The following is a 25,591-nucleotide window of genomic DNA, read 5'->3' on the forward strand; positions in this document are numbered from 1 at the left end:
AACTTTGTGATCATTAAAGCCTTTCAATCCAGATCACAGCGGGACGTCATCGTATCTCTACAGGTGTGTAAAACAACACAACCACCAGACCTGATCTGATATGTTTAGACTGAGAATGGTAGTATAGGTCAGAGGTCAGAGGTCAGCCTGTTGCAGACCCCGAGATGTGGTCAGATGGGAGATTACTGTCACAATCTGTCTGTGTGTGTGTGTGTGTGTGTGTGTGTGTGTGAGCAGGGACTACCTTGATGGGAAATATTTACTAGTCATGTTTATAGCTCAGCCAGCAGACAGCTCAAGATGATATCTGGTTTAAGAAATACGACCGACAGGATGAGACACACACGCACACACGCACACACGCACACACACACACACACACACACACACACACACACACACACACACCTAGACAGTCAGTTGATTGGTAAATACACCTTCATTCCTTTATGTGGGCCTGGACACCATCCAGCTGTAGGAGCCGCTGTAAACTCGCCTCAGACAGGATTCAGGATATATATATATATATATATATATGTATATATATATATAATAAAGTTTTAAACATATCTGCAGGCCTGCTGATGTCATAAAGTATAAACAACATGAAGCAGCGACGAGGCTTCGGACGCCTGCAGTGATGGAGCGTCCAGCCTGCATCTCTTTGTTTCTGTGTTGACCCACGCTGCCGTCAGGGTGGCCCGGCTGCTCACACACTGAACCCCTCCAGGCTGCAGGGATGCTGCTCTCTATCTGACATCTGACCTCTGACCTCCCTGCAGCCAGCCGCAGATCATAGCACCGCTAAGACGTCATGCACGAGTACATACAGCAGTGTGTAAGGATATGAGTGGACCAGGATCCTGATGGCGATTCTGCGGATCGGGTGGAACGGGCTGAAGATGTAGAGAGCTGATGTGGCACTGAAACGGAAGATGGCCTTCCCTTTGTTCAGGACTATGAAGGTCTGCAAGAGAGACAGAAAAACACAGTTATCATTATAGATACTCAATGAAACTGACCACGTTTACACCAACGGAGACAGCAGAGGTGTTTGGGTTGAATTAATTAGGGGAAAGGCTTGGGGGTGGGAATAACCATTTCTGTCTAACCCCCAAAGTAGAGGAAACAGCATTTCAGATCAAATCTACGGCCGGATTAGCATCTCAGTTTAACGCTCACCACACCAGACACCAACACACCAACACACCAGACACCAACACACCAACACACCAGACACCAACACACCAACTCTGACCCTTTAAAGCCCAGAGACAGCTCAGCTAAAGTGTAACAGAACATGAACACCGGCTCAGAGGTGCTGCCAAGTGTTTTGTTTGTTCCTGCAGACCAACCAACACACACATGTTGGATGTGATGTGTGTGTGTTCACCTTGGATGCCTGGTTAAAACCCAGAGGAAACACACCTGAGCTAAACAGAGACAGAGAGAGAGGCAACACGAGGAAGAGAGGTGGAAAGAAAACGGATACTCCCTCAAGAGAACCGTCACTAGAGAGAAGGACAGAGATGCAGAGACGAAGGGCGTTTTCAAACCTTTAGTTTATTTAGTTATTTACTGAAAGTGAACACATGAAGAAGAACCGGTGTGTTGCCACAGGTATTTATTTTAACATCTAGTCCTCTCTCCTTCAACCAAACCACCCCAGAATCAGTTTGTGACCAGACTGAGAGCACTTCCTCTAAAGGGTCTCAGAGCGGTCGTACGATCGCTGTGTTCAGATCCAGCCCTTCAGCACTTCGTGAAATACACACGAAATTTCATGTATTGATTTGTCACGTAACTTCCAAACTTAAGTTACAGCCCTCACGGTGTTATTTAAACCCAAACCGAGATCTTTCCCTAAACCTAACTAAGTTTTATTTAAAAAAAGACACTCCTGTTTTCCTTACCTCAACCTGTTTCTGGCGCTGCATGGCGTCTATAGGCTCTACTGTTTCCACCTGGACGGCAATACAGCTACACCTAATGTCGTTTCCCGGCAGAAGAGAGCTGCTCGCGACCATAGATATACACTCAACGGCCACTTTATTAGGCACACCTGTTCAATTGCTTGTTAACACAAATAGCTAATCAGCCAATCACATGGCAGCAACTCAATGCATTACGTCATCTAGACGTAGTGAAGACAACTTGCTGAAGTTCAAACCGAGCATCAGAATGGGGAAGAAAGGGGATTTAAGTGACTTTGAACGTGGCATGGTTGTTGGTGCCAGACGGGCTGGTCTGAGTATTAAACTGCTGATCTACTGGGATTTTCACGCACAACCATCTCTAGGGTTTACAGAGAATGGTCCCAACAAGAGAGCATATCCAGTGAGCGGCAGTTGTGTGGACGGAAATGCCTTGTTGATGTCAGAGGTCAGAGGAGAATGGGCAGAGTGGTTGGAGATGATAGAAAGGCAACAGGAACTCAAATAACGTTACAACCAAGGTATGCAGAATACCATCTCTGAACGCACAACACGTCCAACCTTGAAGCAGATGAAGACCACCCGGTACTAGCAAGGTGTACCTAATAAAGTGGCCGGTGAGTGTGTATACGCTCACGACCGACACAACACGGTTTGAGCTGCTGCGCTCGCCACACATCACCACATGCAGCGCCCAAGTTGGGCTTTGCTGGACGCAGAGAAAAGCCGTTGTGGCGCAGAGCAAACCGTTAGAAATAACATGTTTCAGAGCTCCATGGTGGCGTTGTCGCATTGTGTCTGAAAGGACCTTCAGTTTGTGAGAGACGGAGAGAGAAATGGAGAGAACTAAGAGAAAGGAAATACTCAAGCAGGAGCAAAAAATAAATGAATCAACAAAAACCTGATGAATATATGAGCCTCGTTTATACCAGGAGTTCAAATTATTCAGTTTCCTTTCCTGAGAATTAAAAGTAAAATTAAAAGTAGGCCTGTTTCATATAAAGATGCCTTTGCAGTGTACGTATTATTTTGATATTTTCATTCTTTAAAAGTCACCAGGATGCAGGAAATAAAGTCTCTGAAACTCTGATTTTGCTGGAGGGGGTGAGAGTTTAAAAGAGGAGGACAGAGACAAACTGTGGACGAGGGGACAGACTCTCTGGATCACCTTCCCTCTGGTCTTCAGTGAAGTAGGCTACCGACCAGACCATTTATCTTTCAGGGGTTCTCCAGCAGGAGAGACGGGGTGTTTCCGAACACCTTCACCCACAAACACACACAGAAACACACGGAGACGGACGCTCTCTGTAGGTCACCTACCCTCCTGCCTCTGGAGTAGTACTGGTCGATGTCCTCCAGGGGAACGCCCACCAGAGAAGACGGGATGTCGGCGAAGATGCGCGGCAGCTGTTTTCCTGCCTCCAGGTCGGCCCGGGCCCGGGGGAGCACCACGTCACCCAGGTCCTGACACGCACACACACACACACACACACACATTACTGTAAAGCTAATGGCTTCAGGAAGGAAGGAATATTTTTGTATGGAACTATTTTGGTCCATATCTTAATGGTATTTTTCTTATATTCTATATTTGTTTCTTATAATTATTCTTATAATATTTTTTTCATATTTTTTGTACTTTTCTTCTATATTTATATTAATTGTACCTATTTTTATAGTATTTTTCCATCTTTTTATTGTATATTTCTTCTATTCTATATTTATGTTTCTTGCGCATCTTTTTTATAAAATTCTTTTCATAATTTAATATTATATTTAATCAATTTTATATTTGTTTCTTGTACATATTTATTGTATTTTGTTCAGATTTTTAATTTATTTTATATTTCTTCTATTCTATATTTATTTCTTGTACACATCTTTACTGTGTTTGTTTCATATTTTTATAATATTCTTCTTCTGTTGCATAGTAATGTTTTTTTGGTATTTTTCTTCTATTTTTGAACATATTTTTATTGTATTTGTTCATATTTTTTATTGTATTATTTTTCTGTTATATATTTATGCTTTTTATGTTTATTGGTATTTTTTGTTCTATTTTTTTGTAAATATTTTTATTTTATTTTTTCCATATTTTTATTATATTCTCCTATTCTATATTTAGGTTTCTTGTATATATTTTTATGATATTCTTCTTATTTTATTTTATTCTATATTTATGTTTCTTGTACTTATTTTTATAGCATTTGTTTGTGTAACATCACCACCTCTGAAACACATCTACCTGCTGAAGCTGCCTCACATCTCTCCATTTTATTGAACTCCAATGTTTCATCTTCTACTTCCTGTTTCATCCTATATTAATGATAAATGATAAAACATCTAATAAGTTGTGTTTGTGGGTTGTGTACCTCCTGGTAGTGTTTGCTGCGTCGGGCCCGCTCCTGGGCGATGCGCTGCTCGATGGCAGCCAGGGAGTCCGGCGTGAAGCGCTGAAAGCTCTCTGGTCCCATTGGAAACACACAGCCAGCCATCTTCTCATCCTGATCCTGCTGCTGACTGGCCCAGTATACCAGCTGAACACACACACAGAGAGAGAGAGAGAGAGAGAGAGAGAGAGGGATCAATATATAACCAATAATCTATACATACCAGCTGAACACACACAGAGAGAGAGAGACAGAGAGAGAGAGAGAGGGATCAATATATAACCAATAATCTATACATACCAGCTGAACACACACAGAGAGAGAGAGACAGAGAGAGAGAGAGAGAGAGAGAGAGGGATCAATATATAACTAATAATCTATCAATACCAGCTGAACACACACAGAGAGAGAGAGAGAGAGAGAGAGAGGGATCAATATATAACTAATAATCTATCAATACCAGCTGAACACACACAGAGAGAGAGAGAGAGAGAGAGAGAGAGAGGGATCAATATATAACTAATAATCTATACATACCAGCTGAACACACAGAGAGAGAGGGAATGATCAATATAAAATCAATAATCTATAATCAATAACAACAACAACCCAAGACAATTTAAATATTAAAATATATAATGTTTCAGTCCAGAAACCTTTTCCTACATTACCCAGAGTGCCTTTCAACAATGTATCAGGACATGATGTCATACAGCAGAAGAAGTTTCAGATGGTATTTCATTTTATTTTATTCTTTTATTTTATTTTATTTGATCTTTTATTAACAAATCCAAACAATAAATGTATCCTACTAGCACAGTAATATTTTTAATTGCATTCTTGCAAAGGTTTTTAGAGAATGTCAGGTGTTGTTGTTTTGTTTATTTTTGGCAAAATAAAATGACGAAAACACGGACAACTCCCAGACCGGACAACGCCGTGGTAGCGACCTGTCAATCAGCAGGTAGCCCCGCCCTAAAGCATCCCCTGCTTTATGGTCTATGTGACTCTAAAAGGGACCATCGTTTACTAAATGAACATCATGCTGTATTGAAGAAGACTTGAAACTAGCGATTGAGACCATAAACTCATGTTTACAATGTTTACTGAGGTAATAAATCAAGAGAGAAGTAGGCTCATTTTCTATCAGACTTCTATACAACCAGAGGAGTCGCCCCCTGCTGGCTGATAGAGAGGATGCAGGTTTAAGACACTTCAGCATCGGCTTCACTTCTCAGACCCGGAGGTTGCTTCCTGATATTAAGTTGCTATAACAACGTATACAGTCAGATAATTATGGGATGTCCAGGTAATGAAGTGCAGGCCGACAACAGTGTCTCATTAACACTCAGTGGACTCTAGAGTTACTCTGAGAGAGAGAGATTGAGTATAGGATTACACACAGAGAGTTCATATAGAGCAAGACTGACAAAGTGTGAGTGTAACAGGTCTGTGTGTGTGTGTGTGTGTGTGTGTGTGTGTGTGTGTGTGCGTGTGTGTGTGTGTGTGCGTGTGTGTGTCCAGACCATCTGCTTTGGATCCTAATTGAATGATTAGACAGGCCTCGTTTTTCAACCCTTCATGCATTTATTCTTCACAGCTCCCAAATCTGATTTCTGAAGTGTGTGTTCGTGTGTGTGTGTGTGCGTGTGTGTGTGTGTGTGTGTGTGTGTGTGTGTGTGTGTGTGTGTGTGTGTGTGTGTGTGTGTGTGTGTGTGTCCACATCAAAAGGAGAATCCAGCTCTGTTTTCCTTCCTTATCTGAAGCTGTATGTGTCGGTCCAGTCGGTCCTGGTGTTGGTCACGTACTCACTAGTTAGTTCCTCCAGACTCATCAGGACCCCCACTGAGCATTTCCTCCTCTTACAGTATTATTGTAGTACTGCTATAGAGGTCACTTCCTGTGACTGTGTGCTGACCTTAATGAACGACAGTCTGACGTGTTTAGAAGAAACGTATCAGTCAGTAATCTTCCTCTGAAGCTCAGCGCTCTTCTTCAGCTTCAGGCTGAACGACGACTAGCAGCTGCAAACATCAAATTACTGAACAGACACGTTGAGATCTGTTCTTTCACCAGCTTTCACTGTTTTTAATGAGCTTTCTTTTCTGTTCTTACTCGTGTCTTTATGTTGTTGTTGTTTACTTCTTCTTCTTCTTCTTCTTCTTCTTCTTCTTCTGTGTTTTGGCCTCAAACTGCAGCCAGACCTTTTTAACAAAGACTGAACTGAGCTGACCTATTTTGTGTTGCATTTTTGTACATATGGATTACAACATGAGTACTACTACACAGAGTACTGCATCTGGAGTAGATCATTAACCCTCTGAGACCCGCAATAGACCCGTCTATTAGTCTGTTTTAGAGGGTTCAGGGGGTCTTCAGGGGGAGATAGCAGGTCAACAGTAGATGTCACATAGAAGTGGTGTACATCATCTGAAAGCTAAAGATTAATTTAAAATGCTGCTCAGCACTGTTTGTCAAATTATTTTAGTATAAGGGTTTAGAACATTATGATCCTCATGCTCTACTATGTCTCATAAGTTGTTGCAGCAATTTTTGGGTTGATTCCATTTGTTCCACAGATTTGGTGCTAAATTTAACTATTTTTTACCACTGGAGAATTGATAAAAATGATCAATAATCCCTCCAAAATACCACATTAAGACACCAAGACCTTGAGGAACACCATAGAAAAAGACATGCTGTGATTTGGGATCAAAAACTTTTGACATTTTGGAGATTTCTGTAAGAATTTGTATTTTCGGCGATTGAATGGAGAGCACTTTCTGTTGTGTAAACTGCTCAGAAACCCACTTATTGTCAATCTAGCTAGGAAAGCCATCCATCCTCTGAATGCTCTAGGTCTCTAGTCTGATCCATCCATCCTCTGAATGCTCTAGGTCTCTAGTTTGATCCATCCATCCTCTGAATGCTCTAGGTCTCTAGTTTGATCCATCCATCCTCTGAATGCTCTAGGTCTCTAGTCTGATCCATCCATCCTCTGAATGCTCTAGGTCTCTAGTCTGATCCATCCATCCTCTGAATGCTCTAGGTCTCTAGTTTGATCCATCCATCCTCTGAATGCTCTAGGTCTCTAGTCTGATCCATCCATCCTCTGAATGCTCTAGGTCTCTAGTCTGATCCATCCATCCTCTGAATGCTCTAGGTCTCTAGTTTGATCCATCCATCCTCTGAATGCTCTAGGTCTCTAGTTTGATCCATCCATCCTCTGAATGCTCTAGGTCTCTAGTCTGATCCATCCATCCTCTGAATGCTCTAGGTCTCTAGTTTGATCCATCCATCCTCTGAATGCTCTAGGTCTCTAGTCTGATCCATCCATCCTCTGAATGCTCTAGGTCTCTAGTCTGATCCATCCATCCTCTGAATGCTCTAGGTCTCTAGTTTGTGGCTGTAAAGTTTCATGAGGCTGTGATTATCCTAGAGGTCACCACAGGTCATATCATACAGTGAGGTCACGTTTGTCAAGGTCACACATGAATCCAGTTGGGCTCATTGGATCCACCAGAGTCTCAGCTTCACAGTGAGACCCAATTTATGTAATTCAAGACTGTAACTGCATGTGATTATCATAAAGTGGGCATGCCTGTAAAGGAGAGACTCGTGGGTACCCATAGAACCCATTTACATTCACATATCTGGAGGTCAGAGGTCAAGCTAGCATGACATGGTTGAACCTCCCCTGTGCTCACTGAGATGCTGGTTCAGGTCACCAATAAACACATTTCACATCTTCACACAGTGATCGGACAGACAGCTTCCATCAGTTAGTTTAGATTCTTACTGGAGAAGATAATAATAAGTAGGATAATTCTAACGCAGCAGCAGCCAGCTGCCAGCTGCCTTGCTCAAGGGCAAACTTTAATTCACTCCCAACACAAAGAGGAACGGTGTGATGAGGCTAGGAACGAGGATTTTAACTACAGACACCGAGACAGTGAAGAGAGGATGTTATGAAACAGAGGCGGGTTCAATTTACTGGGTCAGAACACCGACGCAGACGACCAAACAAGCATCGCCCTGGGACAGGCACACACACACACACACTCACACACACACACACACACACACACACACACACACACACACACACACACACACACACACACACACACACACACACACACACACACACACACACACACACACACACACACACACACACACACACACACTTACAGTGGCTTCACAAAGTATTCAGACTTCTTCACTCTTTTACTCTTCATTGTGTTGATTCAAATTTAAATTGATAAAAAAATACAATTGTTGCTCATCAATCTACAGTCAATAACCCATAATGATGACGTGCGCAAATGTGTTAACCCAAGCAATTTGCTTTGATGTATTGGTGCATTACATAAACATAATAAAAGAAATTAAAAATAAAAGCCAGGATTGCAAAAATCACAATAAATAAATATAAAAGAAAAAAATTAAAATATGAAAATTTAAAAAGATTCACAAGAAAAATAAATATTGATTAGAAAAATACTATTAAAATATGAAAAGACTTGTATAAAAATATAGAAACATAAACATAGAATATATGATATATAAATATAATTTTCTTTTATAAAAAATAGATACAGTAAATATAAATATAGAATATAAGAAAAAACAAAATATATAAAAAGAATATATACAAGAAACATAAATATAGGATAGAAAAAATACAAAACATGAAAAAATACTATAAAAATATTTACAAAAATAAATATAGAATAGACGAAAAATACCATAAAAGTATGGAAAAAATATAAAAACATGTACCGGAAATATAGAGAATAGAAGAAAAATATAATAATAATATAAAAATATACTTTAAAGATATGTACAAGAAACAAAAATAGAATGTAAGAATAAATAACAAAAATATGAAAGAATACTATAAATATATATACGAGAAACATAATTATAGATACAAGAAAAATACCAAAATAACATGAAAAAAATACTAGAAAAATAGATACAAGAAAAATACATTTAAAATAGAAAAATACAAAAAAAGTATACAATACTATGAAGATAATTAAAAGAAACATAAATATAAGAAAATATAAGAAAAATATTTATTTGGGCGGTGCTTGGTAATTCCTCAACTGATCTCAACATGGCTGACGTGTTAAAAAACCATTATTAATTAATTATTAATTAGTTAATTGCATTAACAATTACGCAACATAACTGTTAAAAAGTGCAGTATTTTCCAGGATGTACTTTGTTAAAAAGATCAGAGAGTACTTTAGTAGTTTGACCTTATTTCATGAACATGCTTCAGACATGATGTACAACACGGCTCATACAAAGAGAGAGAGAGAGAGAGAGAGAGAGAGAGAGAGCAGCTCGTCAGAGGTTGACGAGAAACGCTCGGAGGAGGAAAGAGCAAGCCAAGCGTGTGGTCACACACACACACACACAGTATCTGATGAATAGCTGAAATGGTATGGAAATAAAGCGGGACAGATGCACCAAGATCATATAAGAGCTGATGGATGCAGCTGCTTTAGCTCATCCATACCCATACAGCTGTGAGTCTAACCCAAACTACAAGAACACAGCTGTTGTCTTCAGTTTCTCTGAAAAGTGTTTAAGGACTCTGTGTTCTGAGATTCTGCTAAACCTCGGCCGTCTAAGCTGCATTCAGGGACCTCGTCCGACAGCAGATACAGTCTGTGATTCAGCAAGTCTGATGAGCCGGAGAGAAAAAACATCTCCTGATTCCTCCTATTAAAACTTAAATTACTGCAGTTTGCTGGATTGACATGTTTAAGCATCGGCTGTGGTGTAACCAGGTGTGTGTGTGTGTGTGTGTGTGTGTGTGTGTGTGTGTGCGTGTGTGTGTGTGTGTGTGTGTGCGTGTGTGTGTGTGTGTGTGTGTGCGTGTGTGCGCGTGTGTGTGTGTGTGTGTGTGTGTGTGTAGTACATGTTCTATGCTAATAAAGGTGCACGTATAATACGGGACACATTCATGTTTATATTACGGGACAGTCGACGGTAGAAGCCTGAACATGACGATGTGATATATGGAGGATATTGATATGAGGTGTTATATAATATATAATATATACGGCTGCAGGTTTATACAGTTGCTCCAGGAAGATCCTTCACTTTATGCACACGTTGTTGTGTTAGACATGTAGTGTTAAATGGGCGAAAGCAAAGGCTCTGAAAACCTATTATTAACTTATCGTGCATCTTTTTTTATAGAATTCTTTACATATATTTATCTCACAACAATGACCCGCTCACTGTACATTATCTCGCTTATTACACAGATACACAAAAACGGTGTCCATAGCAACGGTCTGGAATCCATAGCAACGGTCTGTTGCACATAGCAACGGTCTCTAATACGTAGCAATGGTCTGTTATACATAGCAACGCTCTGTTATACATAGCAACGGTCTGTTATACGTAGCAACGGTCTGTTATACGTAGCAACGGTCTGCTATAAGTAGCAATGGTCTGTTATACATAGTAACAGTCTGTTATACGTAGCAACGGTCTGTATTAAAATATTAAATCATGATTAATCACACATTTTATCTGTTAAAAGTGTATCTTTGAAGGGAGATTAGTCAAGAATATAACACTCAAATATGCTGCTTTATGTAAATGTATGTATATATTTATTATTGTAAATCAGTTAACAACACAAAACAATGACAGATATTGTCCAGAAACCCTCACAGGTACTACATTTAGCATAAAACAATATGCATTACATGTAAACAATATAATATATATTATTCTGCATAATGAGTACTTTTACCTTTGGTACTTTAAATGTATTTTGATGATAATATTTTTTACCACTTTTACTTATTTTGAATGCAGGACTTACTTGCATTGAGTATTTATTTGCACTGTAGTTTTACCTAAAGTTAATACGGTAGTGGTAGTGTTTCTGAGCACCAGGATCTATAGTTATACATTTCTATGTATAGAAGTTATGGCCTAAACTGTAGTACAATGATTTGGTAAAATGAAAATGTTGACACAAACTTTACTTAAAGCTACGACAAGAAACTTAAATTTTGTGTTGATTCTGGCGGTCCCTGTGGACAAAAGTGTTTCCGATCACCAGAGTCCCTTTAGAAGGCCTCTGATTCTACTGCAGCAGGGTCTGGCAGTCTGCCCCGCTCAGTCCTGGTTCTGGTTCTCCTGTGCCTCCTTTCCCTTGAGCGGGCCCAGTAATACGGCCTGGGCCTCCAGCAGCTTGGTGTCGGTGTTGGCTCCCAGCGAGGCGGAGCAGCGAGGCGGAGCTCTCCTTGGCAATGGATGTAAATCGTCCAGTATGGGTGTAATTCGTATGGATACTGGTTTGATATATTAGTTATGCGCAGCGTTCTCCATCCATTTCAAGTCTTTTTGCACCAACTGTAGTTTTGTCACCAAAAGTCTTCCATATACAGTAGAACTGATGAGGCAGAAGGGGAATAGCTCACTCAGGACCAATCCCATCAGCCCCTTTCTCTTCGTGTCCTGTCACGGCGCCGTGATGGAGGGCGAAAACTCTCCCCAGCACTATAGCTCTCCTAAGAGCACGCCGCCGTCCAGAAGCAGCGGCGGTGAATATGCAGCACCTTCAATTCAATTAGCCTGAGAGGAGAAAACACATTTTGTCACCGTGCTGCTGTTAAAACGGAGCGCAGCCGCTGCCCAGCGCAGGAAATGATTCACTGATATCAGGCGGCGAGCCAAGCAGCCGAGCTGGCAGAGGACCACGGGGACCGTTTGGCTTCAGGATGGAGAGGATGGAGAGGAAGGGGGGGGGTGACCCTGACATGCAGCCGCCTCCGTGCGTCATGTCGAAGCTCCGTGTTGGATGATAAACCTTCACACCTCCACAGCCGTGTAAGATCCCACCTCTGTGGAGCTGCTGATGTTTTTACATCAGACACGCTGATGTTTCAGACTTCATCTGACATGTACTGAACGATGCTCTTCTTATTATGTCTGCAAATATTATATATATATATATATATATTACTTTATGCCGAGCTCAGCCAACACCTCAGACAGGTAACAGTTTAGCTTGGTGACGTGTTAGCGGCGTGACACCTGCAGCTCTTCATCTCACTGTGGATGTCTCTGCTTGTACTATCCCCCCCCCCCTCGCAACACTTAAAACTGATATACAGTCAGTGTCAGATAGATCCATCAGAGCTTGTTGCGTAGACCAGCAGTACGGCTCTATAGGGCTGTCTGACAGCGAGGTAAAGCTGTACGTCTTTCTGCTGCTCCCGTCCACAGCTGCTTTACCTCAGCGTCAGACAGCCCTATCTGACGGGGAACTAAAGCCGTTCTATCGCTCTCTTCACCAGACGCCATTGACAAAATCAGTAATTTGACCTCTCTTCACACGAGAGGATTCATACAACCCCACTTCAAAAAATGCAAAACTAACCGTTTCATTAAGGGCAGCTAACGTTGACTCAGCTACAGCGAGCTTTCACATTATTCAGAACCGGAATAACCGAGGAACTGAAGACACCTTCTAGTGAAACTGAGATATTCAGAACAACTGTGCATTTCGTGATAGAAGCATGACATTTGGCAGAGATGCAGGTTTATCTGTTATGAAAAGATATAGATATCTGGGAGCGGCAAATCTTCAAGTACAAGTACTTCCATTTGGGTACTCGCCGATACCGAGTACCGATACGAGTACTTCTCTGTGCCTAAAGACCCTCGTTAACAGCCAGCTGGAGGGTGTGAGCGACACACGGCAGGCTGGGGAGTCCCGCATACGAGGCGGTGCGCCACGACCGGCGAAGGTTGCTCGCGGCCGCAACTTTAAGGCTCGCTGCGCCCTCTCTCCCCGCCGGGGGAGAGACCACCCTGCTCCCGGTGTGACGGTCGACCGGGGCGGACTGTCCTCAGTGGGTGTCGGCAACCCACCCGACCCGTCTTGAAACACAACCTGTCTCTGGCGCTGTACAGCGTGTATACGCTCTACTGTTTCCACCCGGACCACAATAGAGCTACACCAATGTTGTTTACTGGCAGAAGAGAGCTGCTCGTGACACAACGTGGTTTGAGCTGCGCTCGCCGCACATCACAGCACGCAGCGCCCGAAGTTGGGCTTTGCTCAATGCACTGAATAGTCGTCGTGGCTAGTGATGTCAATAATTAACCGTTTAACCGTTTACCGACATTCAGCATTTTAACCGATTAACGCTATCGGTTAAAACGGTTTAAATAAATATTAATAATTAATTAAAAAGCTGAGATAACTCGTGACTTTAAGGAGAAAAGCTGGTCCACCTTAAGAGAGTCTGAGTTGGCGTTACAGATACAGGAAGTCGGCTCCCGTCTCTGGCTCGCTTGAGCGGAGGAGTTGTAGCCTCGTAGCATTTATTCACCAACAAATAAAGTGTACACACACCCTGTCTGCTACAGCTACGATCACAGCTAGAACGCCACCGACAACACGGTCTGTCGGAAACTCGCTGAAGTTACGCCGCGCTGACAGAGCGTATCGCTATCGTTAATCCAGACAGAGTGTCGTTACGCCGGCCAGACACACAGCTGACAACCTGCTAAACTAAACTAAACGTGCAGTGGAGACTTTTACTGGGAAAGTGGCGGCCTGCTAAGTTAACGCTCCCGTACGGTGAACTGAGGACTCAGTTGTCTGTTGTGCTCATATACTGCAGCTGGTGCACCGCTGCATGAGAGGCACTCATCTTGATGGTTAACGGTTAATAATCGGTTAACGAGGGTCGAATATCGGTTAAGAACATTTTTCAAAATGACAGTACAATGTGACTACATGAGGAACTCCACTGGGAAGCTGCAGGATGATAGAAAAGCCTCTTGGATCCATCAGTCTTACACAGACTCCTCTACTGTTTCTCACAGTGAGTTTCTGGAACAAGGCTCCAGTCTCTCTTCTGTTCTTCCTTTCAGACTGTTTGGCCCTAAATTGGCTTCCTGCGTGGCGGCCCGTCAGAGGCGGTTGGATCAGTCTGCTGCTGAAGGTGCTTTTCTGTTTCTCGGCGGGGTTGACTGATCGTCCCTGACTGCCAGTAGTTGGTTCATTGTGCTTTGTTGTTGCTCGGGCTGCAGACAGTCCAGGCCCACTCCTCCTCCTCCTCCTCCTCCTCCTCTTCCTCAACGCTGAGCCAACCTGACTCATTAGCTTAGCGAGTCCTCTGGCATCGCCCGCACTGACGCCACCGACTTCACCTTAAAGTCCTCTGCAGGCCGGCGTGGAGCTCTCTATGCGTTAACATCAAGTCCATCCTGCTGTTTGTGACCTGCTGCTGTCTGCGTGCTCGTCTCTCTCCACTATTCATGCACAGTGCTGCTTAACCTCCTGTCCAACTATTATCAAACTATGTGTTCAGTCTTTTTAGTGATATTTCAAAGTTAAAGAAAATACATCTGTCAAAGCGTCAAAACGCCACCACGGTCTGAGATTAGCTTTCTTCACTTCCTGCCACTCAGTAACTTTATCTGCCACTTTTGAAATCTCTGCGCTAAATGAAGGAATAACATTTTAGATCTGATGTCAAAAACATTATATACATGATAAATTACAGTGTTGAATTACACCATAAGGGAGGGTAGTGTACTCAGTACTGTACTGTACTTTGTTATTATATATACTATATATCTGTAGTGGTTATTTACATAAAAACACACAATTCAAATGATTATTTAAATATTTGCTTTGATTAAAAAAATCTTAAGTTGTTATGAAGTTCAACAGGTCATAAATCTCTCTTTAATATCTATTTTATATTGATGTGAAAACATCTCCTTCAAACAACTGGATTTATTCAAGCTTATCACCAATAAACTACATTTTACGAGATTACATTTGAACACATCATGATAACGTTTTAATTCACCTTCACTCAATAGTCATTTTTCCTGAGCAGACTTTGAACGCCTCATAATAATAACTCAATGGCACCCCCGTTAACGTTAGTAGCTCCGTTATTTATCCAGTCAGGACTGAGCTGCTAACAGCTAACGTTACCTAACGTAGGTTTGTTGTTCACAGTGTCGCTCTATCAGGGAGAAATAGGATGCGTCCCCTCAGGTTTAGTAGCTTTTTTTTCTCCGGTCAAACAAACTGAATCCTGATGCAGCGTGCGTACGCGTCATTGTGCCAAGAAAGCGTACAACTGCGGATCTCTATTCCATCTCTAGTGTTTTCCCTGCCTGCCAAAGTGTCGGTTGTCCTGATGATTTCACCGGCGGGTGGCGGGTGCTAATTTCAGATCCTGAACGCCACTAATTTCTTTAAAGTAGTAACATAACTTTCGATTTTTCAGCGCCCTGATATCTAAATCTGTTCATAACATATAAACCTACAGCCGCCCCGAATTTCCTGCTTTTATCGCAAACTGCACATTGTTAAGCTTAACTGCCCCGCTATAGTTATTACTGTTATTATAGAAATACCATTCTCCAGTTTGTTGTTGATGAAACACGCAGCAGACAACCAGATGATGACATCATGTGTTTTAGTTCTTAGTGAAACATGTGACTCAGGATTATTTTACACATAAATCATAATGTCCATATTAGTGATCTCCAGCGTGTCAGTTAGTGTTCCCTCTGAGTGTGTCAACTGTGGTTATTAACACACACACTCACACTCACACACACACACACACACACACACACACACACACACTCTCTGGTATCAGTTCATATTGTGGTCAAGGTCGTACTGAAGATTAAGTGTTTTATAGACGTCGTCAAATCTCCATCAGACACTAGAGGAGGAGACTCAACGCTCCAAACCAGCCAGCAACCTTTAAAGAACACTTCACATTCAATTAAAACAAACTACGGTATATATATATACAGTATATACTACTATATATACTATACTCTATATTCTGCTCTGATATCGACTCTGAGACCAAACCTGGTTAAAAAAACACTCAATTTAATGATCCAACATGTTGAAGAACAAATGTTCTTCAACATGTCCCCTTTCCTCCTTTCCTTTATCCACTTTGTTTCCTTCTTTCTCTCTGTCCTAGCATCCTTCATCCTTCCTTCCTTCTCTCGTTGATTCCTTTATTTTTCCCTTCCTTCCTTCTGTCCTTGCTTCCTTTATTATTCCTTCCTTTTGCACTTGTATCCTTTATTTTTTTTTCTTCTTTCCTTGCTTCCGTCATCATTCCTTCCTTCTCTCCTTCATTCCTTTATTATTTCTTCCTTCCTTCTGTCCTTGCTTTCTTTATAATTTCTTCCTTCCTTCCTTCTTTCCTTGCTTCCTTTATTATTCCTTCCTTCATGCCTTCCTTCCTTCCTTCAGTCTCTCGTCACCTCTGCTTGTCTCTAACATCTCCGTTAGTCATGAGCGTGTTTCCTTCCTTCCTTCCTTCAGTCTCTCGTCACCTCTGCTCGTCTCTAACATCACCGTTAGTCATGAGTGTTTCCTTCCTTCCTGCCTTCCTTCCTTCCTTCCTTCCTTCAGTCTCTCCTCCCCTCTGCTCATCTCTAACATCACCGTTAGTCATGAGCGTGTTTCCTTCCTTCCTTCCTTCCTTCCTTCCTTCCTTCAGTCTCTCCTCACCTCTGCTTGTCTATATCACCGTTAGTCATGAGCGTGTTTCTTTCCTTCCTTCCTTCCTTCCTTCCTTCCTTCCTTCCTTCCTTCCTTCAGTCTCTCCTCCCCTCTGCTCGTCTCTAACATCTCCGTTAGTCATGAGCGTGTTTTGTTGATGTGGTGTTTATGGTCATATTTCATCGCTGTATTTATTACCACCTCAGCTGCAGGTGTGTTGTGTCAGTGATTGCATAAAGGAAACATGCGTCAGTATGTGAGGCGGCCAGCTGTCCAGCCGGTTAAGAACATCCCTAGTATCATAGCAACCAGACACAACCAAAGCGTCTCGTTGCCCCTCTGTGATCTGCGTTTAACAATAAACAAGTATTTCATTTGTTTTAAAACCGTCTTAAGCAACAATATACCTACTAACAGCCTAACAATAAAGTTTACTTATGTAGCACTAAAATCAGGATGAATTAAAGGGACTGTATGTAACTTTGTACACGTATAAATCATTTTTTATTGCATATTTGTGAACAGGTTGTAACCGAACCTAAAAAAATGAGACCTTCCACGACTTTGTGGGTTTCCTCTATCAGCATACAGGGATATACAGCTACGATAGCTAATGTTTGGTTAGAAATGGAGTCCGCTAACGGCAACAAACGACCAGCCTACAACACAAACTCCACAGAAGCACAAAAAAAACAAAGTTATATCTGGTGAAGCCCGTCTTGCAAAACAGGGATGTGACCGACGTCGGAGGAAAACTAGTGTTGTGGAAGTGAATGATGAAGCAAGAGAGAGCGAGTGGTGGCGAAACGAGGAGAGTTAGTGTAGCTCTGAGAATATCTAGTGAATGTTCAGTGGACGTTTGTGCAGAAATAACTGCTGCAGCTCCTCCAGACCAACAGAGGTTTCCCGTGTCTTGTGAAGTGACGGGGCTCCGCAGAGAGAAACGTTATCGTCTCCGACCAAAACTCCGGTGTCTCCCCTGTTCCCTCCGGCCGCGGTCGGGAGGCTGAGGCAGGAAAAGCCAACACTAGGATCAGCATTGATTCATGGAGAGACCTTGGTCTGGTCAGCTAACATTACTGCCAAGCAGCTGAAATATAGAGTGATATTGTGCTTTTAGCTGACGTGTCTCCTCACTGTTTTGAGCGATGCTCCTTCATGTCTATTTAGAGCGAGCAAGTGCGAGCCCGACGCTGACTTTCATTGACTTAACGGCCACAGGTGTCGCTGTTAACAAGCATTTCTGAAAGTTACAAATAGTCCCTTTAATAAAACAAAAAGAAATTGCAATAATATTGCATATCGCACTGTTGAGCCTTAATGAGTGTTTGTGATCGACGGTCTTGTAAATAAAGCGATGGGACTGATTTCAGTAGAAGTGAACTGATAAACAGAGAAGAGGGTGAAATAGGAGATACAGACACAGGAATAGAAAGCTATGTGTCCTTGCATGCGTGTACTCTGAAAGCATGTGTGTGCGTGTGTTTGATCTTGTTTTTGTAAATGTCCTCATAAAGAGAAGAAGATTTATCCACAACAGAACAACACTCTTTAGTTTCCACAGTCAAATCTGTTGTTTCTTTTACTGGTGTTTTCATACATTAAATGTTTCATTAAAATATTTATTGTGTACAAGAAACTCCTGTTATATAATACAGAGCTATACAGCACACACAGGAGCTGAGACAAAAAGAGAAACGTAATATATTCTTTAGGGCTGTCAATCAATTAAAATAGTTAATCAGATTATTTACAAATTTGTTATGTTTAAAAATGTTCCTTAAAAGGGAGATTAGTCAAGTATTTAGTCCTCTTATCAACATGGGAGTGGACAAATATGCTGCTTTATGCAAATGTATGTATATATTTATTATTGTAAATCAATTAACAACACAAATCAATAACAGATATTGTCCAGAAACCCTCACAGGTACTGCATTTAGCATAAACAATATGCTCCAATCATAACATGGCAAACTGCAGCTCAACAGGCAACAACAGCTGTCAGTGTGTCAGTGTGCTGACTTGACTATGACTTGCCCCAAACTGCATGTGATGATCATAAAGTGGGCATGTCTGTAAAGGGGAGACTCGTGGGTACCCATAGAACCCATTTACATTCACTGATCTGGAGGTCAGAGGTCAAGGGACCCCTTTGAAAATGGACATGGCAGTTTTTCCTCGCCAAAATTTAGCGCAAGTTTGGAGCGTTACTTAACCTCCTTCATGACCAGCTAGTCTGACATGGTTGGTACTGATGGATTCACCAGGTTTTATAGCTTCATATGATACCAGTATCTTCACTCTAGCTTTAAAATTAAAACTATTGTATTTTTCTTCTCTATTTATATTTCTTGAACCTATTTATGTAATTTATTTTATTATTTTTATAATATTATTTTTTTTTCTTTATTTATGTTTCTTGTACATATTTCTTATAGATTTTTTTCTATTCTATATTTATATTTCTGATACATTTTTTATAGTATTTCTTTCACATTTAATTAATTGTATTATTCTTCTATATTTATATTTTTGTACCTATTTATATAATATTTTATGTTAGGGCCATTGTTGGTAAAAAAAATAAGTGAATAAATTATGGAGCTGGGAATAGTAAACGTGCCACTTTAATCTTCAGAGAATATATTTTTTCTCGTAAATTTACAACAACTTTTTCTCTGAATATTAATCCCTCCTCCAGCGCCGTAATTATTATTATTTATTTTTTTTATACCTACAATGGCCCTAACACGCCGTCGTACCCAAAACTGTGTTGTGTAAACTCGCTAAAAATTGCTAAATACTGAAGACATGAAGTAAGGTAGCTGTACGGCCCTGAGGATGAATCAGTGTGGGGATTACATGATTTTGTTCTGTAAAGATCAACAGTAAATTAACTGCATGAAACCAAAACAAAGACAAAGAGGGAGAGAAAGAGGGAGAGACGACCAGGAGAAACTCCACTGAAGGTAAAAACATGTAATGAAGTAGAAGACATGCTCGGTTTAAACTAATAACGTCCGCCTCTCTGGAGCTCATAAATGAGATTTCATCCCACAGTGATGATGCTGGTCTCCCACTCCTGATCTCAACACGGGTTTCAGACCTGAGAATCAGAGCTGGTCCTGGTCCGGACTCAACCACAGCTTTAATTAAACACACACACACACACACACACACACACACATTGTTCCTGGGGGAAATCAGGAAGACGTGGACGGAGAGGACTTGGACACCTGTGACTCGCTGCTCTGAGCCAATCAGGAGGCTGGAAAGGATTCAGGAAACATCCAGCTGATCAGGATGAGCGGACGCGTGTGTTTGGATAAATGGTTTGATAAATGTTTCAGACTGGAGAGAAGACGGAGGAAGGAGAGAAGAAAAGGAGAGAAGGAGGGCGGAGAAGCAGTGAGAGGACAAGAGGATGAACAGGATGAACGGATGAGGATCATTCTTGTCAATCATTTTTACGATTTTTAAATAGAGTTTTTTAATGCCAGAATCGATATATCTGCTTCATTTGAGTCGATGTGGAGGTGGAAGGAAGTTACCGCTTTTATTGTTGTAGTCTGAGTGGCGTGACGTCATATCCGTTCCGTATCCGTCAACCAAAACAAGCGTTGGAGGGTCGTCGTGGATACGACCTGCACCCTCCAACGTTAAATCCTTTTTGTTATCTAAACCTGGCCTCTTACAGCGTCTAGAATCTCTACTGTTTCCATCCAGACGACAATACAGCTACACCAACTGTTGTTTCCCGGCGGAAGAGAGCACACAACAACACGACACAAGGCAGTTTGTGCCCAAAATCGTGCTTTGCTCGACGCAGCGAAAAGCCGCCATGGCGCGGCGCTAGACATTAGGAAACACGGGTTTCAGAGCGCAGTGGTGACGTTGTCGCACTGACTGAAAGAAAATCAAGCAGCGGCAAAAAAAACAGAAAAACTGATTAGTTTATGCCAGAGATTCACGCTAGAGGAGCGAAATATTCAGTTTTCTTTCCTGAGAATTTAAGGTAAAATTAGTAGTTTAACTCTTACTACTACTCACTATGACACTTACATATTATTTTGTTATTTTCACTCTTTTAAAGTGTAAAGTACCACAATGCAGGAAACAAAGTCAGATTTGTCTGGGGGAGGAACACCCCGAACACCCCCGCTTTGGTTTAGATATCCTCCCTACTTTTTGAGGACTCAAGGTTGGCGAGTATGATGAGGACAGAGGAGGAAAAGAATAAAGAAGGAGACAGGAAGACATGAAATAAAAGAAGTGAAGAGGAGTTAAAAGAAAAAGGACAAAGACACGAGACGCAAGCACAGAAAAGATGCAATGAGATGAAGATTACCAGAGTAAAAAAGAGAAGAAGAAGAATGATCAAAGATGCAAATGAAAAGAGGGAAATGTGGAAAGGATGGAGAATAAAAATGATAAAAAAACAAGGAGGAAAAGAGGAGAAAAAAGAAGATGAAAATAAATAAAGAACAAAGAAGAGACGAGAAAAAGAAAAACGACAAGAATGAGGGAAGAGATTGAAGAGGAGGTCTTGAATTAACCAGCAGCTTCTCTGTCATCAGCCACTGATTTTAGAGAACGACTCTCCAAAAGACACACACACACACACACACACACATACACACAGCGAGCCAGACGGCATTGTGGGTAATTAGCACCATCATGTCCAAAAGCAGCGGAGAGAGAGGAGATGGAGAGAGTCGATGAAAATGTAAATCTACATGAAGAGATTTCTTCTGTTTGACTGCAAGTCTGCTCAGATCCACTTCAGACTGTGTGTGTGTGTGCATGTGCATGCATGCGTGTGTGTGTGTGTGTGTGCGCGAGTGTGTGTGTGCATGAACGACTGCATTGATTATTCCAGTTGCGTGTTGCTGCAAACAAGTTGCGTTGACATTTTTGTTGATCATTTATTTATTTCTTCTCTCGTGCTACAACATGTTGTAAATGAATGCGTGTGTGTGTGTGTGTGTGTGTGCATGTGTTTGTGTGTGTGTGTCTGTGTGTGCAGAGAAGGCAGCTCATGCCAGAAGAAATGACCCTGACACAGAAAAGGGGGATAAACAAAAGCTTGGCAACTAAGTCCGCCTGGCAACGCAGCATTCTGCAGCTGTTTGTTTGTTCACACAGCCATACTGTAGCATCAAAGGTGTGTGTGCGTGCGTGTGTGTGTGTGTGTGTGTGTGTGTGTGTGTGTGTGTGTGTGTGTGATGGTGGTGGGGGGGAAGTAACCTCAAACCTGGCATCCACATCAACCTGGCAACCCACCACCACCTTTCTGTTTTTGGACTTCAGTGACAGGGGTGTCCCCCTCTCCTTCACACTACGTGTCTGTTAGCACGTGGCTAACGATGGCCTGAAGTATGAGGTGTGTCCTCACTGCAGAGTCCAGCACAGATTGTACTGTTGGTTACCGTCGGCAACGCGCACAAGGTAGCAGAAAATGCTGGAAGGTTGGGTTCAAGTTTCACAAACAAGAGTTTTATCACGTCAAGTTTCCTTCCAAACGCACAGCCATGTCGCACAACAGTCGCTGAAATAGTCACAAAATGTAATGTATTGATTCGTGTACGTAGACAAGAACTACACATTGTTTTCATGATGGTCTGCTCAAAATCAGTTTGTATGTTATCCATGTAATTGTGAACCAGGAAGTATAGAGAGTGGCGAACGCCACCGCGTAGTGAGGAAGACGGGGAGATGACTACTGCTGGGGAGACCGCTGTTCGTGTCCCGTCTGAAACCAGAAGTCAAAATTGATTTATGTCATGTAACTTCTGGTTACAAAAAAACAAGATGCCGATGGTTAAAAACCAAGATGGAAACCAAGATAGAAACCAAGATGGAAACCAAGATGGAAACCAAGATGGTGACTGCCAAAAACCAAGATGGAAACCAAGATGGCCACAGCCAAAAAACAAGATGGAAACCAAGATGGCCACAGCCAAAAAACAAGATGGAAACAAAGATGGCGATGGCCAAAAAGCAAGATGGAAACTAAGATAGAAACCAAGATGGAAACCAAGATAGAAACCAAGATGGAAACCAAGATGGAAACCAAGATGGTGACTGCCAAAAACCAAGATGGCCACAGCCAAAAAACAAGATGGAAACAAAGATGGCGATGGCCAAAAAGCAAGATGGAAACTAAGAAGTCGACAGCAAAAAACCAAGATGCCAATGGCTAAAAAACAAGATGGAAACCAAGATGGCGATGGCCAAAAACCAAGATGGAAACCAAGATGGAGATGGCCTAAAAAATAAGATGGCGACAGTCAGACAGATTGGATATTGGAGATGGAGACAGCAAAACACCAAGATGGCAACGGCCAAATACTAAGATGGAAACTAAGATGCCAATGGCTAAAAAAACAAGATGGAAACCAAAATGGCTACGGCCAAAAATTGGAGATTGAACATTAATTTGAGCATTTGACCTCTCTGCTCTCGTGGCTCTCGTTGTTCACATCAGGTGTGAAGCTGATATTTAACATGAAGGACTAAACTATTAAAAGAAGGTGGAGGTTGTGAAGACTCGTTTTAATACGGACAATGGCCGGCGTCCCTTTTTCTCTCATCATCATCATCACCATCATCATCATCAGTGTGAATCTGTCTGAAGTGATGTTTAGGTTCAGTTTGTACTGCGGGGGGGCTTCCTCGGCTCTGCAGGTGTCAGGTGAGCGCCCAGAGAGGAAGTGGAGGGGACAGAGTCACCTTTCGGCTGGGGTTACTCCCCGACATCACCGCGGACTCCCGGGCTCCGGTGAGCGGTGCTTACACTCACTGACACACATTCACACATCCATTATTCATCCGCTCACTCTCTTATTCACTCACTCGCTTTTTCCCTTCGCTGTATTGTCCTTCAGACGTTCACTGACCTGAACGCTTAGAGGAACAAAAAAACACATAACAAAATAAAACAGCAAGGAGGTCAGAGGTCACGGCGTCCTGGTGACGTTCATAACGCTGGGAAAGTAAAAGCAGCACGACTACAATCTAAAACTAATACAAACGTATTGACGTGTTGAGCCAGAAGTCGTGATTCTGGTCCCTGTGGACAAAAGTGTTTCCTCAAACCTCAACCAGTCTCAGCAGGAAGGTCCTCCTTTTCTATATATTATGTCCTCCTCTTCTTCTCCTTCTCTCTCTCTTCTTTCCCTACTCTCTCCTCCTTCCTTCTCTCATTTACTTTCTGCATTCCTTCCTTCTCTCCTCCTCCTCCTCTTCCTCCTCCTCCTCCTCCTCCCTCTTGACATACCTGTCGTTCTGTCGCTCAGCTGTCACTTTCCAACTGGGACACACACAGTCAGTAAATGATCATCCTGTGGCTCTCGAGGCCTCCTGACCTCACCATGTTGTTTCAGCCACTCTCACACCATGCCTGTCTCAACATGCACACACACGCACGCACGCACACACACACGCACACACACACACACACACACACACACACACACACACACACACCTAACTGACAGGTGTCCCGTCGCAGTGACTGCTCAGAGCAACTGTGTGTGTGTGTGTGTGTGTAGTCAGTAGATTATCTCCAACCACAGAAGATCAAAGGGTAGACACAAGAGAGGAAGGAGGGAACAAGAGAGGAAGGAGGGAAGGAGGGAACAAGAGAGGAAGGAGGGAAGGAAGGAAGGAAGGAAGGGATGATGAAGGAAGGAAGGAAGAGAGAGGGAGGGAACAAGAGAGGAAGGAAGGAGGGAAAAAGGAAGAAAGGGAACAAGAGAGGAAGGAAGGAGGGAGGAAGGAAGGAAGGAAGGAAGGAATGAAGGAGGGAGGTAGGAAGGAAGGAGGGAGGGAGGGAGGGAGGAAGGAGGGGACGAGAGAGGAAGGGAGGTAGGGAGGAAGGAGGGATGAAGGAAGGAGGGAGGAAGGAAGGAGCAAGAGAGGAAGGATGTAGGGAGGGAGGGATGATGGAGGAAGGAAGGAAGGAGGGAGGGAACAAGAGAGGAAGGGAGGTAGGGAGAAAGGAGGGAACAAGAGAGGAAGGAGGGAGGGAGGAAGGGAGGAAGGAAGTAGGAGGGAGGGAAGGAAGGAACAAAGGAAAAGGAAAGGAAGAGGGAAGAAGAAGTGGGGAGGAGGGAGTGAAGGAAGGAAGGAAGGAAGGAAGAAAGAAAGAAAGAAAGAAGGAAGAAAGGAAGATGAAAGAAAGCGGGAGGACAGAAAGAAAGGAAGAAGTGGGGAGGAGGGAAGTAGGAAGGAAGGAAGACAGAGGAAGGGATTAAAGAAGGAGAGAAAGTTGGAGGGAATGACTTTGATTGACAGCTCTAAACCGTCCTGTCATGTTGTGACATCATCAGTGACATCCTCTCTCTTCTTCTTCTCTGGTTATAACCAGTTGTAACTCATGCACTGCGCTGTAGGAGCTTTATCAGCTACTTTACTTTACTTCACCTGAGTATTCTCAGATTGTGTTATTCGTGTACTCCACTACATCACTTCGGCTTAATAACAGCTGTTTGGCCGGTAAAGGATGATAAAACCATGGATGTAATAACAGTAATGACGGGCGACGCTAAGATAAAGAATGTTAGATAATAATGTGAAGACATGATCACTGACCGTCACCGTGACAACCTGCATCAACGGAAACACAAATAGAGAAACTCTGACACTGAATTTATATTAAATGAGAAACTGGACAAGCATCTTGTGTGTATGTGTGTGTGTGTGTG

General features: G+C 42.3%; 1 protein-coding gene across 3 annotated transcripts in view; it reads right to left on the reverse strand.

Annotated features, from left to right (window-relative positions):
- Positions 1–25,591, reverse strand: part of LOC119480532 (sodium channel protein type 4 subunit alpha-like) — a 189,087-nt gene that overhangs the window by 142,446 nt on the left and 21,050 nt on the right. For 2 of the 3 annotated variants that reach the window (XR_005204947.1, XM_037756862.1), the window contains exons 2-4: positions 4,307–4,471; positions 3,255–3,398; positions 849–967 (exon numbers count right to left, since the gene is read on the reverse strand). Coding sequence is in view for 2 of the 3 variants with exons in the window: in XM_037756862.1 (XP_037612790.1) it covers positions 849–967; positions 3,255–3,398; positions 4,307–4,429 (386 nt within the window). In the remaining variant the exon portion in view is untranslated. Of the gene's footprint in view, positions 1–848; positions 968–3,254; positions 3,399–4,306; positions 4,860–25,591 lie in introns of those variants that run through there. The other variant, XM_037756863.1, reaches the window with a different exon arrangement.

The sequence above is a fragment of the Sebastes umbrosus genome, chromosome 21 (genome assembly GCF_015220745.1).
Source record: "Sebastes umbrosus isolate fSebUmb1 chromosome 21, fSebUmb1.pri, whole genome shotgun sequence".
Classification (NCBI taxonomy): Eukaryota; Metazoa; Chordata; class Actinopteri; order Perciformes; family Sebastidae; genus Sebastes; species Sebastes umbrosus.